General features: G+C 44.5%; 1 protein-coding gene across 1 annotated transcript in view; it reads right to left on the bottom strand.

Annotated features, from left to right (window-relative positions):
- Positions 1-20,338, bottom strand: part of LAMC2 (laminin subunit gamma 2) — a 55,848-nt gene extending 35,510 nt beyond the window's left edge. Inside the window, exon 1 of the mRNA XM_047077302.1 lies at positions 20,260-20,338. Coding sequence (XP_046933258.1) covers positions 20,260-20,338 — 79 coding nt within the window. The remainder of the gene's footprint in view (positions 1-20,259) is intronic.
- Between the last annotated feature and the right edge of the window lie 862 nt (positions 20,339-21,200).

The raw sequence follows: 21,200 nt of genomic DNA, 5'->3' as shown, positions 1-21,200 counted from the left end.
AGAGGGAGGGAGACACAGAATCTGAAGCAGGCTCCGAGCTGTCCGTGCAGAGCCCAATGTGAGGCTCGAACCCTTGAACCGTGAGATCATGACCCAAGGCGAAGTTGCACACTTAACTGAGCCACCCAGGCACCCTTCGTTATGTATTTTTATGTTCAAATTCCTGACTTAAATTTGCAAAGAATTCATTTTTACAGCCCTGCGCAACCCCATAGAACAAGTCTACCGGCTAGAGAAAACCTGAGGACTGCCGGCGGGTGCGCTCTGGCACAGCTGTCCAACAGCTGACGGCGTCCTCTGTTCAAGATCCGCGATAGCTGTCCCTCCTGTGATGGTCAAGGCTGAGGAGCTAATGTGACTGGACAGGAATCTCCCTCTGCCCTTCACTGTGCCTTGAGTGTCCCTCCCAGAGCCAGGTGCCAACGGGAACCAGAGTCCCATGAAGAATCAACTTTCCCAAATGTCTAGGAAAGTTTACCCCATTGAGCGACCTCTCCATGGGGGACCTAAAAGTCAATGAGGAAACGTGGAAATACTCCACATAATTCCTGTCAATGAGGAAACGTGGAAATACTCCACATAATTCCTGGCACACAGCAGACTCTAAAAAACGTTTGTCACAACTGAGAAGACAAAGATGATAAGCCTTGAGGTTAAAAGAATTGGACCAAATCAGTACTAGTTCTATTTTTGGAGGCAAATCTCTTCAACTCTCTGAACCTTATTTCTTATAAATGTAAAAGGAATTACCTGCCTCCCTGGACTGTTGAGAGGATCCCAATGAGAAAAGAATACCAAGCCCTTCACACCTGCTAATTCACTCACACAAGACAGGCATCGCCTCAGAGGAGTAAAATGCATTTCAGAAAGGTTAAGTAATTCGACCCAGTGGAGAGCTAGGGTTGGAACCTGTGTCTGATGCCAGACCTCATTTTCTTTCCACCAGGCACATTGTCCATTGGCCACGTGGCCTCAATAAGAGTCCACTTCTAGAACTGCCTAGGGCCACAACTTACCCAGAGCACTGATTAAAAAAAAAAAAAATGCCAACGCACATGCTGAACAGCTGCCCTGTGCAGGTCATGTCAGGGCTCTGAAGGCACAAAGGGGACTAAGTAAACGTGATGAGCTTCTGAAGCGACTTCTTACCACACACATCTCTCCAGAGCCCATGCCGTCTCTAGCACCTCACACATATCAGCTCAGTTACTTCTCACAAGAACACATCAGCACGAGTGGTCTTGTCCCCATTGACCGGATGAAGAACCTAATGCTGGATATGTTGCTTAAGGTCACACAGCTAAATGGCAACCATACAATTTGCTCCTAAGTGTGTCCAACCACAAAGCCTTCACCCCCCCACCCCCACCCCCACCCCCACCCCCCGCTTCTTGAGAACCTGGTTACCACTGCAGGTAGCCGTTCCTCCTAGAAATCCCTCACAAAGGCTCATTCAGCCCCTACATAAATCCTGTCCCGCCACAGACCGCACTGGTTGTTCCAGATTACTTTTTCGGGAGTTTTAACTCTGCCTCCCTCCCTGTAATTTTTACTATGTGTCCTTGCTCTTCCTTGGAGAAAACACGCACACCTACTGTGGTCTTCATTTACTTATCACTTTGTTTCAAACATGGCTTTACAAGCACTGTGACAGCCGGGGCTTTGACTGTCTGAAGACAGCTATCCTATCTCCCTCTCTAGCCTTCTCTCCTTCTGGTTAAACTGGAGGCCTGTCACCTCCATGTCTTTCAACCGTTTCCCATGGGATGATTTCTAGATTCTTCTTGACTGTCCTCCAAGGAACATACTGATTTCCCAATGTCTTTCTTAAAAGGGCCTGAATTTATCACAGTCCTCCAAGTGTGGTTTGACTAGCTCAGCATGCAACACAACTGGGTGTTAGAATTCCATGGACGCAGTTTTGCATTTCGTTAAACTTAGTGGGTTAAGCTTGCACTCAATTCAGACTCCCAGCTCTCTTTGCAGAACGGGTGCCAACTCCAATCTTCCCCAGTGAATGCTTGTGTGACTGATTTTTTGGATCCCGAACAGATGTGCCACACAGCTGTCATGTGCTGTGAAATTGCTGAGAACATCCTTAGGCGTGTAGAAGAGCTAAATTCAGCCAACGACCCTTGTGTGAGGTCAGTCGCCTGGATCACGCAGTGTGCCAATGCCCTTTCTGTCCTGGGTGCCTTTTGAGGGCAGTCTCAAAACAATTACAAAATTTTCACTGTGCCTTTCTGACCCAGAACAAACTTTTTGCTGGTAATCGTTAACTTTATAAGGATGGCTCATGATATATTTAGAACACTATTTCAAAAATAGACAACCTTGTTATAATCTGGTGTTTAATGCCTCCCTCCCCTTCTGTCCTCTCTCCTGTCAGGCTCTACTCTGAAAAAACTGTGTTCTCCCTTTAAATCCCCCAGCCTTCTGCAGAGATACATTACAGTTTGAGCAAGGGGGATCTTCAGCCAGCAACTCTGCTCTGGAACTTGCTCACTGACGAATCCCCCTCTCTCACTGGGGTTTCCATGAAAGCCCAAGGTTGTGCTGACTGGGTAGGGCCAAGTAGGCCTTGTGTCGGGGAGTGTATAGGCCTCCTATGTCTGCATCGTGTGAGAACCTCATGAAGATGTTCCCCAGCCCTGCCTGCAGGACTTTGAGGTTTCCAAGCTGCACTGAGCTCAACCCTTAGCTGCGCTGCACTTTAGCTTAATATTGAGTCTTCTGAACCTTCACCCCCAGAGAAGGAGGGTAGAGACTTTGCTCCTCTTGCATGAGATGACCCCTTTTGTCGCTGATGCTTTTGAAACATGGTCTCAAATCATCTCCCAAATTTAGACCAACCTCCCTAAAACTATTACTCATTCTCGCTACTGGGGGGAAAGAAATGTTTTGAAATTCCAGAATATTCTTGCAATTGGCTTAATAAAACGGGCCTCATACAGCTTGAGCCTGGTCCTTTTTTTTTTTGTTTGTTTTTGTTTTGTTTTTTTGAGACTGTGTGTGTGAGCATGAATGCAAGTGGGGGAGGGGAAGGGGCAGAAAGAGAGTGAGGGGAGGGAGAGAGAGAATCCAAGCAGGCTTCATGCTGTGGGGCTTCATCTCACAAACCAAACAGGTAAGATCATGACCTAAGCCAAAAAGAGTCTCAAACGCTTAACTGCCCGAACCATCCAGGCACCCTGAGGCTTGTCCTTTTTATTCTGTGACCGATTTCTGCCTAACCACTACCATGGGCACGCTGGTTGCTGAAGGGCACTGCCCGGCTAGGAATGAGGTGACTGGGATCAGTGGGGACTCTGCCAACAGGGCTAAGAGGAAAAGCAGCCAAGTGTAGCCACATGGGGATCCTGCCTACTGTGGTCAGCATTTCCACTCAGGTTTCTAAAGAAAACAGAAATCTGGCCCTGTAGGAGATCTGATCTTTTTTATTTAAAAAATTTTTTAACGTTTATTCATTTTTGAGAGATGGAGAGAGACCACATGAGTAGGGGGAGGGGCAGGGGGAGACACAGAATCCGAAGCAGGCTCCAGGCTCTGAGCTGTCGGCACAGAGCCCGATGTGGAGCTTGAACCCACGACCACGAGATCATGACCTGAGCCAAAGTCAGATGCTTAACCGACTGAGCCACCCAGGCACCACTGAAATCTGATTTTTATTTTATTTATTTATTTTTTTTATTTTTTTAATGTTTATTTATTTTTGAGACAGAAAGAGACAGAGCATGAACGGGGGAGGGTCAGAGAGAGAGGGAGACACAGAATCGGAAGCAGGCTCCAGGCTCTGAGCCATCAGCCCAGAGCCTGACACGGGGCTCGAACTCACGAGCCGCGAGATCGTGACCTGAGCCGAAGTCGGACGCTCAACCGACTGAGCCACCCAGGCGCCCCTGAAATCTGATTTTTAAATGTTGGCCAAAAAATATTTTTTTTTATATTTCTGTTTGAAATAAATCTATGTCCAAGGGCAAATCTCTGCTCTTCTAACAGGCAGAAAACACATGTCCTGCTTTAGAAAAAGGAGAAATGAAGCCCTAGTATATGGCACAGTGGCCTGGTCGTAGTGGGTGTTTGATGTGTGTTTGAAGAACAAATGAATGAAAATTCTCTTGAACTTGTAGAAACACAGCTCAGGGGTTCCTAAATTGAAAGGACTCCATGTGTCCCATGTGTCTTAACATGCCTTAAAAATATAAATACTAATATTTAGCAGTCACTCTCTTCCCTGTTCCATGAAAGGATGCTTTTCTCTACAGAAGACCAGTCCAGAAAACAGCCTTCCTTGGTAACTTCTACTGCAATGACTTATTTAGGTTAATAGACCCAAATATAAGCCTTGGCTACATTTTAAAACAAACTCTAAAAATTTATTATACTTCTTTTATATTTGGCCTTGTTCAAGTTTGTCTAGAGCTCTTATTTCTTTTTTATTTTGTAATTTTGCTATGCTTCCGAATTTCATAAATGGTTTATCTAGTTTCAGGGCATCTTTTTTTTAATATATGAAATTTATTGTCAAATTGGTTTCCATACAACACCCAGTGCTCATCCCAAAAGATGCCCTCTTCAATACCCATCACCCACCCTCCCCTCCCTCCCACCCCCCATCAACCCTCAGTTTGTTCTCAGTTTTTAAGAGTCTCTTATGTTTTGGCTCTCTCCCACTCTAACCTTTTTTTTTTTTTTCTACCCCTCCCCCAGGGGTTTCTGTTAAGTTTCTCAGGATCCACATAAGAGTGAAACCATATGGTATCTGTCTTTCTCTGTATGACTTATTTCACTTAGCATCACACTCTCCAGTTCCATTCACGTTGCTACAAAGGGCCAGATTTCATTCTTTCTCATTGCCACGTAGTACTCCATTGTGTATATAAACCACAATTTCTTTATCCATTCATCAGTTGATGGACATTTAGGCTCTTTCCACAATTTGGCTATTGTTGAGAGTGCTGCTATAAACATTGGGGTACAAGTGCCCCTATGCATCAGTACTCCTGTATCCCTTGGGTAAATTCCTAGCAGTGCTATTGCTGGGTCATAGGGTAGGTCTATTTTTAATTTTTTGAGGAACCTCCACATTGTTTTCCAGAGTGGCTGCACCAGTTTGCATTCCCACCAACAGTGCAAGAGGGTTCCCGTTTCTCCACATCCTCTCCAGCATCTATAGTCTCCTGATTTGTTCATTTTGGCCACTCTGGTGTGAGGTGATATCTGAGTGTGGTTTTGATTTGTGTTTCCCTGATGAGAAGCGACGTTGAGCATCTTTTCATGTGCCTGTTGGCCATCCGGATGTCTCCTTTAGAGAAGTGTCTATTCATGTTTTCTGCCCATTTCTTCACTGGGTTATTTGTTTTTCGGGTGTGGAGTTTGGTGAGCTCTTTATAGACTTTGGATACTAGCCCTTTGTCCAATATGTCATTTGCAAATATCTTTTCCCATTCCATTGGTTGCCTTTTAGTTTTGTTGGTTGTTTCCTTTGCTGTGCAGAAGCTCTTTATCTTCATAAGGTTCCAGTAGTTCATTTTTGCTTTTAATTCCCTTGCCTTTGGGGATGTGTCAAGTAAGAAATTGCTACGGCTGAGGTCAGAGAGGTCTTTTCCTGCTTTCTCCTCTAGGGTTTTGATGGTTTCCTGTCTCACATTCAGGTCCTTTATCCATTTTGGGTTTATCTTTGTGAATGGTGTAAGAAAGTGATCTAGTTTCAATCTTCTGCATGTTGCTGTCCAGTTCTCCCAGCACCATTAAAGAGACTGTCTTTTTCCCATTGGATATTCTTTCCTGCTTTGTCAAAGATACTAGTTGGCCATACTTTTGTGGGTCTAGTTCTGGGGTTCCTATTCTATTCCATTGGTCTATGTGTCTGCTTCTGTGCCAATACCATGCTGTCTTGATGATTACAGCTTTGTAGTAGAGGCTAAAGTCTGGTCCATCAGGGCATCTTGACAGAAAAGCAAGTGATGAAGGGTGCCTGGGGGCTCAGCCGGTTAAGCATCTGACTTTGGCTCAGGTCATGATCTCACAGTGTGTGAGTTCGAGCCCCACGTCAGGTTCTGTGCTGACAGCTCAGAGCCTGGAGCTTGCTTCAGATTCTGTGTCTCCCCCTCTCTCTCTGCCCCTCCCCTGCTCATGCACGTGCTGCATGTGTGTGCTCTCTCAAAAAATTATCGTTAAAAAAAAAAACAACAAGCAATGAAAGTATAAAGATGGGGGTTTTGGACATTTCCTAAGTTGCCTGGGAAGCATTTATCAAGGGTCCATTCACTCAACAAATACATATGGAGTATCTAGTATGGATACAGTGGTAAACAAAACCAATAGATGTCCCAGCCCTCATGAAGTTCTCATGTGAGGAGGGGGGAAAAATAAGTAATACAGAGAATATTTGGATAGTGATATTTGTCAAAGAGAAATACATAAAGCAGTGAAAGGAAACAGGAAGTTGTGGGGTGGGAGGGGGGAGGTGAGAAAGTGAAAGTGACATAAGCTGACTTTTTAAATTTTTTTCAACATTTATTTATTTATTTATTTATTTATTTATTTATTTATTGGGACAGAGAGAGACAGAGCCTGAACGGGGGAGGGGCAGAGAGAGAGGGAGACACAGAATCGGAAACAGGCTCCAGGCTCTGAGCCATCAGCCCAGAGCCTGACGCGGGGCTCGAACTCACGGACCGCGAGATCGTGACTTGGCTGAAGTCGGACGCTTAACCGACTGCGCCACCCAGGCGCCCCAAGCTGACTTTTTTTTTTAAGATTTTTTTTTTTTTTTAATCTCTACACCCAATGTGGGGCTTGAACCCACAACCTTGAGGTTGAGTCGCACGCTCCACCAACTGAGCCAGCCAGGTGCCCCTGGTTTACTTCTCTATTTTCAGGCTGGTCTGTTCATGAGCTTTGTCGGCTTATCTACCAGGCATGGTGTTTTTCTTACCAATTATGAATTACCCACCAAATGTATCAAATTATTCACCTCTCATTTTGTTATATATTTTCTTTTCCTCTCCTGATAAATCTTTCTTTTCCAAGTACCTCATTGGTAGATTTTTGTCTTACTGGTTCTTACTCCTTTTCCCCCCTCCTCCTTCTGTTCTTAGTCACTGAGATGTACATCCATTTCACTTGAACAAAGATCACTTCATGGGGCGCCTGGGTGGCTCAAGTTGTGATCTCGTGTTTCGTGAGTTCAAGCCCCACATTGGGCTGTCTGCTGTCATCATGGAGCTGGCTTCGGATCCTCTGTCCCTCCCCCATCTCTGCACCTTCCCTGCTTGCACACACATGCACTCTCTCAAAAATAAACAAACATTTGGAGCGCCTGGGTGGTGCAGTCGGTTAAGCGTCCGACTTCAGCCAGGTCACGATCTCGCGGTCCGTGAGTTCGAGCCCCGCGTCGGGCTCTGGGCTGATGGCTCAAAGCCTGGAGCCTGTTTCCGATTCTGTGTCTCCCTCTCTCTCTGCCCCTCCCCCGTTCATGCTCTGTCTCTCTCTGTCCCAAAAATAAATGTTGAAAAAAAAATTAAAAAAAAAATAAACATTTTAAAAAAATGAATAAAAAGCATTCCTGACAGAGGCCACACTGGATGTCTGCATCCTGGGACATCATAAGCCAGCATGATTTCAAAAAAGGGAGCTGCCGATGTCTTATTTTGTCACATAAGATATGATATATGTAGATATTTATATATTGGGCTTTGTGAAATACTTCTCACATTATCCATGTATTTCTCATTTCACTATGGACAGGCATGGGTCTGGGACCTGGTGCTAATTTATCACTGCAGCAGAAAAAAGAAACAAGTTCCTCTCAGACCCTGAACAGACCCAAAGCCTTACAGGGTCTAGGAATCAAGACAGGCAGTTTTTTTTCTCCCTTTTTCACTGAACTCCGTATCCTAGGTGCCAGGTTCCATTGTTACTCTTATTTAACTCCTCATTTGTCCCGTACTCTTTCCAAGCTAGAGACATCTCTGCAAGGTTCTGTCCTTTTCGCTCTCTGTCCTGCACTCCAGCTCCCGGAAATCCTGGTCTCTGCCAGCCAGGCATCTCTCCACAGCTACAGCAATAAAATTCGTCAAGTTGACCTCAAGCCCTGTGTAAACACACGTGAAACCAAGTCATTTTACTCAGATTTTCACATATTTCTTTCAGTCTAGTAAAGTGTGGGTGGTTTTTGTGTCTGCCTGTCTGTTGCCGCTTCTTTGGCACTTAAGTATTTATTATAATAATCACTATAATAGCATACGGCTGCTGACCCTCAAGGTGCTTCTTGGAGGAGCCCTCCAGGCTGCCAGACACAGGCTGATGTGCCCACAGCCACCCACACTCCCCCAGACTCTGCAAACAATGGAGCAAGTGTGCAGAGCCCCTCAGGCTCACTTCACAAGGCTCCCACCCTCGCTCAAACACACAGCAACGACAGGTCCGGACAGGAAGCACGGGGCAAAGGCTGTTTCCAAGCTGCATCCTTAGGAGAATGAAAGGAAACTGAAAACACAGGTACTTCCTAGGTTTGCACTGTGGCAAAGCCTTGGAATAATCAGCATCAGCGGCTGCTGTTCATCAAGACCATATTTTAAGTTCCCCGTAGGACACACTGCGAGCAATTACGAGAAAGTTTAACAACTTGGCGCCAATCTGATCGTTTGTGTATAAGCAGGTCTTTTCTATTGTTCGAAGCTGAAAAACATGCTCAGCTTTTCACCGAGGTGATCTAATTTCCATCCTCTGTACAGCGTATGGGATCATCGTGCTTTTTAGTGCTCTCACAAGTAACAACAAACTAAAAAATCCAAGCTCCTTTCCAAACCCTGAAGATTTGGCTCCGCCGACGTCTCCAACTTTACCGCGTTCCTCTTTCTCTCTCTTGTTCACTGGGCTCCAACACACAGACCTTTGCATGAACTCTGGGAAGCACCACCTCCTTCCCACCTCAGGCCTCCAGGCTTGCCACTTCCTTTGCCAGGAGCGCTACCTGCCTCCACCTCCCTAAATCCACACAGCCACAGGCTGATCTTTTAAAGAGCATAAACGATATCGCGCAGGGCCCCCGATGGCCCTTCTACAGCTTCTCCCTCCTCTGAATGCCCACGGGACTTCATCCTCGCCTCCATCCTGGTACTTCTCACCTTCTGTCCTGTCTTCACTATTTGTGTATGACTTGCTTCCTCTATAACGTTTTCTACGTTTGTATCCACATGGGACCTAACACAGGGCGCAGGACTGTGATGGGTAGGTGGATGGATGGATGGGAGGGTGGCAGTCTGACTCTAAGAAAAGTCAAAAAAAAAAAAAAAAAAAAACCCCAAAACCAACAAACCCGAACATACAGAAATCTCCCAGGAGTCCAGAGACCCGATATGAAATTTTCTCAACACACCAGATTTGCGTTGTCTACATGTGGCATTCAGTGTAAGTATAAAAAGCTAATGTTTCAGTCAAAAAAATGCAGGGCGAGATAGGAACAGAGAGAAAGGAAAGGTGATCCGTTCACTTAGGAGTGGCTGAGACTTTCTGGTTGCTCTCACACCAGAGGAACTATTACTGCCTCCAGGCCACCTCCGCACTGGTGGTGCCAGACCCCCGGGCTGCAGTGACACCCAGCCTGCCCTCTCCAAGGGCAGCAAGGCCAGAGCCAGGTGGGCGGCGGAGGGGCCTGAGGTACGGCCTGCCTGAGACCAGGAGATCAGTTTGCAGTGGTGGGGCAGCCTTGACAGGCAGGGTGCACTTGGCGGGCGCAAGGGAAGATCTCAGGGGCTAGGAATCTGAGCGTCGTGTTTGAACCTGGCAGCGTGTGCTGGCCGCCCTCACCCACAGCTCTGCCGCCCTCGCTTCCACTTCAGGGGCTCCGGGCGCTAATGCTGACTCAGTTACAGGGCAGTAGGTTTGGAAAGTGTTACCCGTGATCTGTGGATGAGTCCATACAGAGATGGCACCCGTGCTCTTCCTTATTTAGCCCTGTCTCCCCAGCATTTTGTGCCCCTCATTCCTTTTCCAAGATACCACATCTTTTTCTCTCCTTCCCTTTTGAAACGGTCTTCCCTTGGACACTAGAAGACCATACTGTCAGATTTCCTCTTGGCTTCTGACCTTGTCCCCCCACCCCTACCCAAGTCTTTGTGGCTCCTCTCCTTACACTAACTCTAAATGTTGGGGTTATTCCAGGCTCAGCCCTGAGCCTCCACGAGGCCTCCCTCTGGGACTTGCCCATCCAAGCCAAGGGCTTAGGTAACCATGATAGCTGTTGACCGGTATGCCAAGGTACTTCCCGGCCCAAACTTCATTGTCAACTCTAGACCAGCCATCCACTTTACATGTCCAGCTGGCTGCCTCACAAGCTTTTCACACAAAATGTGTTTAAAACCAAATTTCTAGTTGTCATCCCTTCGAGTCAGAAGGCTGGAAGCTATTCTTATAGGTTCTCCGTCATTCTTCCTTGCCCGTATTCTATTCAACACCAAATTTTATTGACATAACCCACTAAATAGCTCGTTCACCCAAGTCAATGTCCACAGTAGCCCTTCTAGACCAAACCCCTATCACCTCTTGCCTACAATACTTTTTGACTGAATGAATTCCCAGAAACTTCTCTTGCCTCCATCCAGCAGTCGGAAAACCTTACCAAAATATATTCTACCAATACCTCTCTGCTTACAACTCTGATAATTCTCCTTGACTTTTAGGATAAAGACAGAATTCCTTGACATTGCTACAAATACTTCCATGGTCTAACCCTACCTACTTTTCCAGCCTAATTTCATATAACACTCCTCACTGGGACATCTTCACCTCTCTCCCATTCATTTCATTTATACCTCACTTTGTCTTTGCTTCCTCAGCTTTTTAAAGTTCTTTTGTGAAGGAAAAGCATCATGGTGGGGAGAGATGAGTTGGGGCTAACATTGGCAACCACCATGTTCTCTCTTGTTTGTCCAAAGCAGTTATGCAAAAAATTAAGCCTCCATTGTCCAATTGAATATTATTTCCTTCCTCCGAGTCAAAAAACTGGCCTCCTGTAAACTGACACTTTTATGCTCAAAGATAGCTGCCGTCACCTCCGAGAAGTCACTTGTAATGAGGCTCCTTAATAGGAAATCCAAATGTAAAGAGCTAGACTGAAAACAGTGAACAAAATGAATCTTGAGAATAGTATACTCAGATTAAAAAAAGCAACCCAGCAAATGCTTATCTTCAGAACAAAAGCAACTATTGAAAGTGTCCTTCATTAATTGAGAATATGTGAGCAAAGGAGAGGGACAGAAGGGGTGGGGGGGAGAGAGAGAGAGAGAGAATCTCAAGCAGCCTCTATGTTCAGCATGGAGCCCAACGTGGGGCTCAATCCCACCACCCTGAGATCAAGACCTGAGCCAAAATCAAGAGTTGGACACCTGACCAACTGAGCCATCCAGGCACTTTGAAAGTGTCCTTTAAATAGCAATCTATTCTAATGTATTCTTTGTTATTTTTACACATATTCAAATTGAACATTACATATGAAGTCCAAAGCAAGATCAATCTGACATCTATCAGTGAGGTAGATACCAAAGGCACTGGTAGCTATCATCCTATTTGCAAAAATCAAAGTCTCCAAACCTGAAATGCTCAACATGACACGGTATTTTTACCATATTGTACTTACATGTGATGATGAAAATGCTCTTAAGTATTTTCTAGTTTTAAAGCCTCCTACATGGAATTTTTCTTTCCAAGATTTAATATGTTTCTCAGGTTGGGTGAATACTTTAAAACAAAGTCTGAACATTTCTTCGTTTAATCTTGAAATGTGGATTAATGTGTGAATGTCTGCTTCCAGTTTTATCTTTTTAAGGCATGTCACAATGTTTTCTAACTAAAATAAAAAACCAAAGTGGCACTTCCCTCACGAAGAGTCTTTTAATTGAACTCAGTTTTTTCCTCTCATATTTTTCACAGCTGCCTTTTAAGCCAACAGAGCCAGAACCACTGATGTGTATCCTGCCTGTTTGCTTCTCAGGGTATGTAAATGCCCAAGCAGGTGTGAGTAAGTCTGCACCAAGAAGTGCCCTAAGGAGAGGAACACTTCAGGTGTTCTAATCACACGGGCAATTTGGGATGTTAGAATTATGGACCAATCTTTTGAACCCTTAATAGTCCAAAGTCATCAAGAGTCAAACTCAGGTCACCACATTTTCCTTTGGAATGATTATGACTTAAAAGGAGTCACCTAGTTTCACTGAGTTCATAGCATATTCTATTACAACCTAGATGTGGAAACGGCACACATGGACCGCAGATACTCCACCTGGTAAGGCATACACCAGGAGACCACACCTGGAGATGTCTTCCCCTAATCCCCCACTAGGGTCCAGGCAGACAGCAGGGAGAGGGAAAGAACATCCCAGCCAACAGGGAGGTTGGGGACACCAATTTTCATCTAACTAGCAAAGGAGTTCAGGGTACAGGAGGAGGCTCAGTCTGAGTTCAAAGGTGAAAGAGAAGAGGAGATTAGGACATGAGATACAGAGGAGTCTCTCCTTTCCTTGCACCTGGCACCTACAAGGGCTCTACTCCGAGACCACAAGTGTCAGCCTCAGTATGGAGGCTCAGTGAGTGTGCGTGGTAAGGATTCCATATGCAAATATCCAATACTGCTATGTAAACCCACACTCTTCTGCCCCCGTATATAGCAATTTTCTGTATTTCTAAGAAATCATCTATAAAGAAAAACATCAATATGGAAAGCATATTTGACTAACTTCAGAGTACAGTATTCATTGAGCATTTCCACATGACTCAACAAAAGGTATACTCTGCCCTCTTAAGAATCAACTGAAATAAACAACAGTAGAGTGCTCAGGACAGCTAGAGGTGACACTTGAAGCAATGAGGACCAAAAGAAAAAAATAAAACGTGTATAAGGAGTCTGGGTAAAGAAAAGCTAAAAAGGAAATTCTGATTTGTACTGAAAATGCTTTTCAGAGTATACATATTAAATATGGTTTTTCAATCATTTCAGTTTGTTTTGTTGGCTCCTTTAAAAAGTTACCAAATAATTCCTTTTTAAACCTTGCATTGCTTTCATGAACAATATACTTCTGTACAAGGAAATTAGCCATAGATTCTTCTGCTGTCTCTACATCCCTTCACAACGCTGAACCCGGTTAGGTATGCATATGCTTACTGTGCACCACAGCAGTTCTCAGTTTGGACAAAAGAACAAAATGGTAATTCATGTGCATTTACAGTGTTGGGAAAATATGTATGAAGTGCATTTATAGAAGCTTCCTTAGAGATTCTTTTCTGAAAAAATCCATCTGAAAACAGTAAATTAAAACTGTACTGCTTAACGTCAGAAGAATGAATTAAGTTAACGTCTCTTAGGGGACCAACCACTTTTTATACCTCCATCAAAAGAAGAAACGAAGATCACAGACTGGACCATGAAGCCTCCACCAGGGAGCAGGTGCAATGTGTCTTGTATCTCAGCTGAACAAATGTGCTGCTACTGCACTGTCACTTCCCATGGCAGGTCAGCTGTGGCTTCAGCATGTGAACATCCCCTCCCACCGTGTACAACAGCCCCCCACCCCTGGCCCCACGAGGCAAGAGCAGAAGCTTTGGGTTACTGTTGGACCTGGTGCTATTGCAAAGTAGACCGGTCTATCTGCTATGAGAAATGACCTTTCAACATTCAGAATCCCCTTTTACCAAAAGCAAAATGGGTGATGATTTGAAATAGTAAGTACGTGCAAAGCTTACAATGTTCTGGCCATGAAACTGTCCTGATCCTGAAAGACTCTAAAACTTATACCAACGGACTCCAACAGGGGGAGAAAAATAGCCTCGGGACATAAATATGCATGTATAGAATCATAATGTCAACAGTCATTGAACAGCGGTAAAAAAAAAAAAACAAAAAACAAAAAAACTTATCCCTACCCCTCAACTGTCCTATTTTTTTAACTGAGCCACCTAGTCAATTCCAACCTCCATGACAATCTGACAACAGAGTTGAACAAAAAGAATAAAAGAGAAAGAGAAAACTTAGTCATTTAAAATCTGTTCTTTTGTCAATGCCCCACCAACTAGAGTTTGTGCTTGGTCTTAACCTGTGGTTCCCTGACATTTTTAAAAGAAAGGCCACCATAGGGAGTCATGTATACAAATAAAGACTTGAAAATAGCCAGGACACAGATGCCCCTACTAGAGACATAGGGATATTCTTATTTAAATGAAAATTTTTAATAAGAATTAGAAATATTAAACTAGCAACTGAAATCTGGTCCTTTTACTAAGTGCATGGCTCTGGTCAAGGAAATAACTTTTCTGTGCCTCAATTTTCCTATCTATGAAGGAGGATTACATATGTGGTAACCCAGCTCTGATGTAACTGAGAATTCACACAGTTCCTTTGCCGGCTGGGTATCATTTTTCTCACCTACAAAAGGAGAAGCTTTTGTAGAGAACCTCTAAGGACCATTCTCATTTAAATACCATGATGCTGGGGTGCCTGGGTGGCTCAGTTTGTGATCTTGTGGTTCTTGAATTTGAGCCCCTCACTGGGCTCTGTGCTGACAGCTCAGAGCCTGGGGACTGCTTTGGATTCTGTGTTTCCCTGTCTCTGCTTCTCCCCCGCTCATTCTCTTTCTCACAAAAAATAAACATTAAAAAAATTAGTAAAAATTAAGTAAATACCATGATGCTGTAATAAGAGAAAAAAGTATGGAAACATGCAGAACTTTTTATAAGAAATGCCCCAAATGAGTGCAGCTAAAGATGTGAATAACTTTTCCAATGTTTAAATCAGTGTGGGAAATGATGTGGCTGCGATTTAATTTTTTCTAGACTGTGAATATTCACAAAATGAATAAAAATAAAATCTGGAAAAGAAACAGCTGGCATTCTGTAAATGGTCGCCAAGCCTGAAGAAGTCTAGGATACATAGACCTTTACCCAACTGATCTCCACCTCTCCTCTGATACAGCAGAAGGGAAAGGCTAGAGCCCTTACATTGACCAGTGATGGAAGAAGAACCATTCTTTTCTTTCCTAATCGTGACATAAGGAAGCACATGACTGTTGGGCAGGCACCTATACAGACATACAGTCACCCACAGACACAGAAAAGACTTAGCTTTTGGCTTTGAATATAATTCAAATATTACTTCATGTACCTGGGGGTTATATTAGAGCACAGCCCAGTAATGATTCAGTAATCTGCTAGGCCTAATTTGTGACTAAATTAGAGTTCCAGAATCTATGGCACTCCTATTTCTACACTGGTCTGTAATGATCCAAGTCTTGTCCTTGGAAATTTCTCTAGGGTGTAAAAAAAAAAAAAAAAAAAAAAAAAAAAAAGTCAATATACTTGAGCCCACTAAGAGCTTAAATGGGAAAAGTATTCCCAAGATTGCCTCAACAACTTAATTTCATGCTCCTGACTTTCCCATAAACATTGATCACAAACCAACATTCTTCCTCAGCTCCTTGACCAGTGGAGCTAAACCGATGGCTGTCCCCAGTTCAGGACCCCAGAATTTAAGTCTTCATAGGTGTTTCCAGCTTATGCCCCCAATTCAAATCCATACTCTTATTTATTGCACACACTTGAATATAATAAGGTGGGAGGTTTTATTTTTCCGGGGGAGGGGGGGGGGAAGGTCACATTTAAGTCTTTTCAAAATCTTTTTCAATTACTTTTAATTTTAAAATATTATTTGGGGAAGACCTGTCAATTTGAAATGATGTCAGTCAATGCATTGGATACTTATCAGTAAGAAAAAGCCTAGGCTATTGAACCAACCCTCATAATTGTTCATTATCTCACAATTTTGAGTGTCGAAAATCATAAACCTTTCAAGATGATTATGCTGTGAAGATTACAATGTGCATTGAAGGATAATCTTTAAATCTTTTAGACGTTTTGAAAATGGTGTACTTTCCAATGACGGTGTGAAAAACAGACACAAATGGAGCTATATCTCAAGCCACCTAAACCGAAGCAAAGAAGAAACTGTATTAAAGTTCTGTTAGCTGCTAAAGGTGGAGTTTGAATATAATTACTTCATAAAATGTGAATTTACAAACTAATACTTGTAAGTTATTTTATAAATTATGTGACTTTAGGTTTGTGAATTAATGTGCTACATTACACACAAAAAGCCATGTGACCACTGCATTTACACTGCTAAATGGTTTCATAATCAAGTTGGCCAAACCCTTTTTTTCGTGGGGGATGGGGAAAGTCTCCAATTAAGAAGTGAGAGAGCAGCTTATGGAGTGCTCATCATATATTTGAGCATGTTCTAGAGAGCAATAGACCTGCTGAATCTGTATGTGATAAGATCTGGTGTTTGCCAAAAAGCAAGGATAAGAAATGATACGACATCTGATCTTGAAATTCCATCTGCTCTGAGTCCCTTGTCAGGAATTCCCATTTATTTCATTGGGTAAAACTTGGGGTTCATTTCAGCCTGAGCAGAAGGACTCCTCATCACCTTTCTTGAGCTAATGAAAGGAACCTCTTAAAAAAGTTCACCGCTTAAAACTCAGAAGACAGTATGTTGACATTCAGCATTGGCAGGAGAGTTCTATGACAATATTGAACACAGTGCTTACTAGGCACTGTGCAAAGTGCTTTAGTATGTAATGATTGCAACAACTTATTTTCCTCATCTTAGAGACCAGGAAACTGAGTACCAGGGGAAGTAGCTTGCCTAAACCCCACAAATAGGAAGTGGAGCTACCATTTGAACCCAGGCCTGCACCTGTATGCATGATGCTATACCATTTCCACAGTTTAAGTAACAGAATCCAGGAGAGAGTATAAACCTTTCCAGGGCTCTCTTCCACGATCCACAGCATCTCTCTTCCAGTATCCGACCATGAGAGAAACCAGATTAGTGTTCTATAATCATCTTGGATGTTGAGCTCATCATTCTAGAATAATTGCTTCAAGACATAACTGATGGCTGAATCCAACAGTATCATGTTGATCCTCATTCTTTGTATATTTATAGTTTTATGTCTGAATACCATTTATTATACCTACATTGTTGTAGATCCTCCTTTGGCTAGCAAAACATTCCTCTTTGATAATGTTCTCTATTCTCAAAGCCCATTCCTCCTTATTCTCCATTGTTCTTCTATCTCCTTGGTAAGTGTTGAGGTTTCTCTTACCTCTGTGTCCCAGGTAATATCTATTGTCAGGGCTTTGCTTTCTCCCTTTGGGCTCACCATTTTATATTTCAAACTGTTCTTCTAAACTTCAAGATCACAGTTCCAGCCGTTCACCAGGACTGTTGGCCATCTCCACTGGCATCCCTGATTTAACATATCCCTATAGGAACTCATTCCTTCCTCTTCATCCACTATCCAACCTTGCTCCCAATTTGGATCCTTGAGTTCTCATTTCCTTTAATGGCATCGCTATCTAACCAATCACACTCACCTGAAGCCTCAGACCCATCCTGGACTCTTGCTTATTTCTCATGACATCCCCTTCTATCCCTGACACATACTCACTGGATCACCAAATTCTTTCAACTTTACCTTCTAAATGTTTCTGTAATCTGTTTCCACTTTGCTATTTCTGCCACCACAATGAAAGCCTTCATCATCTCTCATTTGGATTCTTGCAATGGCCGTTTATTGCCCTCTCCTAGCTCAACTCCGTCTAAGGCGTTCAGTGAGCGACCTTGCTAAAACATGAATCTGGCCATGCCCACCCCTGCTTCTATATAAACCATCTGCAACTTTTCTTTACCAATGAGGCACTATCCTAGCTGTGCAGCCTGGTACACAAGGCTCTTCACAGCCAGGTTCTTGGCTACATTTCTAGTCTCACTCTTCTCTACTTCTTGCCCCTTCTCCAGTCATGATCCGTGTGAACTGTGATCCAGACCAATGGAGCTATATGCCACATTCTCTCACACACCAACTATGAGCTCCTGAAGGGAAGTCCTTATCTTGCTTAGCAATCTCTGTGCATCCAAGTTCACTATTTTTATCTCGACTGTTGGCTTCAGAATTTTTAAAGAAACATGGTTCTAAGCATTTTAAAGCACTTTACAATAATTTGTCATCCTTCCAACAGCTCTGCAAGGTTGCAGAGTACTGCTGTTCCCATTTAACAGGTGAAGGAGAAGATTCCAAGAAGTTGAGGAGCCTGAATAGTTACTAATAAGAAAATAGTAGCCAAAATTTGAAGCCAGATCAGGCTGACCCTAAAACCTGTGCTTTAGCTGAGACCAACCGTGAAAGTCTCACTGATGACATCTAACACATAATTTCACCTTCAAGGGAACAGCCAGGAAGCAAGGCCATGGCTTTTAGGCTCCCATAGGTGCAGCCCACAGGGCGCACAGATGCAGGTCACTTTGGCAAGTGGCCAGTCCCATATTTTAGTCCAACTTACACCACATCCCAGCAGCCCGTGAATAGAAAAGCATGGGTGCTCTACCCTAACGCCAAACTTTTCACACTCTCATTGAACGCCAAAATGAAGCCCTTTTTGAGGAGGGAGTCTAATATCTTAAGCAACCTATCTCCAAGGAAGGGGAGAGTCTAGAAATGAAACTGAACATAGCTTCTGACTTGTCTAAATAGAATACTCAGTTTGTCTATTGAGTCTGTCCTCGAGTCTGGTTTTATTTAACAACTGATAAAATCCTACATATTTATTTCTGTTATCTAATGCTAACACATTAGATGTGGCCAATGGGAAAATTGCTTCAAAAATTACCCATTATATAAAACATATGTACTTGCTCCCTTATTACTTTACAATGTGGTCCCAAAAGCTCCAGCCTAAGAACTCCTGGATCGAGTGCCAGATGTGTCCCTGCCAACAGCTGGTGTATAGCTTTGTGCAAATCCAGTTCCATGTTTTCGTATTTTAAGCCAAGGGCTATAGTAGTTGATCCATAAGCAGTCCCTTTGAATTCTAATATTTGGAGACTCTCCTTACTTTTAGGATGTTTCTCACTAGGTTAACCATAAGGGAACCTAACCTACATCATTATTTTCATAAATGGCTTTTAAAATGGTAATCAGGGATGATGGGTTGGAAGTTAATTCCAAGATTATTTTGGGAAAAAAAAAAAAACACTATCAATTCATTCAAACACATGCCAAAATAGCCGTGCCATTCAAATAGAATTCAAGCCAGCTATTTATGGAAAGCATAAGATAATGCAGTGCGTGCGTGAACATTGTCTCACGTTCACATACGTGAAAATGACTCTTGGACCTAGTGAAATAATTACTGAAATGCCATCAGGTGCAGGGAGTAATCTAAACATGAAAATTCAGGGTAATTAAACAAGTGAATATCATCGGTCAAACCAAGTGACAGGGAAAACACCCGTTATGTGTTGTCATAACTGACCCGTGCCTATAGCAAACAGTTGCTAGGTTCTCAGCAAGTTTTGTTTACGTGAGCGACTTGAACTTCTCACGATATGACAGCCCTTGGACACCCTAAATAAGATTAAATGATCTATGGGGTGCCTGGGTGGCTCAGGTGGTTGAGCATCCAACTTCAGGTCATGATCTCACAGTTCGTGGGTTCAAGCCCCGTGTCGGGCTCTGTGCTGACAGCTCAGAGCCTGGAGCCTGCTTCGGATTCTGTGTCTCCCTCCCTCTCTCTCTCAGCCCCTCCCCTGCTCATGCTCTGTCACTCTCTGCCTCTTTCTCTGAAATAAACATTAAAAAATATTTTTAAAAAATCAATCTATGACATAGGCACCCAGTAAATGCCTGTTGAATTAATGTGAGAATACCATTAGAAGTAACGTTGTGCAAAAATAAAGCGTTGCTAAGACTCCTAGGGCTCAGTTTCCATCCCGGAGATGAAATGAGGATTCCAGAAGGATTATTAGAGAGGCTCCTTTTCAATCTTTATGGTGTTCACACTCACAGAAAACATTCCCACCACAATTCCATCAACGAAAACACGTGATGGGAAAAGAATTCGTACGCCGGCATATTCCTGATCAAACAGGGCCCCACTGATCCAAAAAGCAACCAAGACGGCACATTTTTAAAGTAAGGAAAATCTTGGTTTGGCACAACCTACTGGCTCCCATTTTAACACCAGACAGCCGTATAGAACATTAGACTTTGGTTACACCGCGTCTCTGGAGAAGCCCCAGCCGCGGGAGGAGTGGGGAGCTTTACAGAAGTTCTCGACTCAGCGGGAATCGTCGGAGGTGCGCTCGGCCGTCGCCGTGTGCAGGGCCAGGGCAGCGACGTTTCCTCCGGGAGGCCGACTCACCTTCCCTCCTGGAGGTGGCCCGGGCGTTGGGCAGGAGCAGCGCGACGCAGAGGCAGCCGCACAGCCAGAGCGCGCGCATGGCCGGGCCCCGCGTCCGTCCGCCGCACAGGGGTCGCCGCCCGCGCCTCGCGGCTGCTGGTTTGCGCTCCGCGCTCCGCTCTGCCTTCCTTTTCCTTGATCAGGTGGTTTTATCGACTCCTCTACCTGACTCAGTCCTGACAGGAAGAGAGCCTGTGTTTTCAGGGTGTGACTCACCTGTGAATAAGGAGGACCCAGCCCTCAGCAGCCAGACAAACACACACCGCGCACACCGCGCCGCGAGAGCTCTCACCCCCGCCGCCGGGCTCCCCCCGCCCTCGCCGCGAAAGGGGTGCACACCTGGCCCGGGCCGAGGGCGTGGTGCCGACGCTGCGGCCCAGGGATCCCGCTGGAGGAATGCGCCCGCTGCCCCGCAGCCCTGCTTCTCTCCCGGGGTGGTCCGCCGCAGAAGTCGCACAGGTGGACGGCGAGCAGCCTGCCCCCTCTCCAAGGCGCAGACTCACAGCCGGCAACCCCGATCGGCTCCCGTCTAAAAGACGTCAAGGAGAACAAGCATCACGAGAGGGTGCTCTCAACCCTCTGGCCTCCCCTCAACCGCTCTGAAGTACGGCAGGCCTCCCCCAGCCCACCCACTCTGCTAGCACGTCTTTCCTTCCCTCCCCATCACCGGGCTCCTCTCCTGGGCCCCCTAACTTCCTGATCACCTGGGCTGGCGACTGTCAAGTCACCTGCTGACCTGACCGGTGGGCCTCCCTATGAAGGCGGGGTATCGCTCTAGATCCCTAACAGCTCGCGCATTTGCTGGCGCACTGTCAGCTCGGTAAATGTTCTGCGGAACTGAAGAAAACGGAGAACCCGGATTTCATATTCCTTTTACCTCTTAGAGCATTTTTCTCATACCG

The sequence above is a fragment of the Lynx rufus genome, unplaced genomic scaffold (genome assembly GCF_022079265.1).
Source record: "Lynx rufus isolate CCGP_SWC_20201006 ecotype Redwood Valley unplaced genomic scaffold, mLynRuf1.p SCAF_15, whole genome shotgun sequence".
In the NCBI taxonomy this organism is placed as follows: Eukaryota; Metazoa; Chordata; class Mammalia; order Carnivora; family Felidae; genus Lynx; species Lynx rufus.
This window is presented reverse-complemented; position numbering and strand designations above follow the sequence as displayed.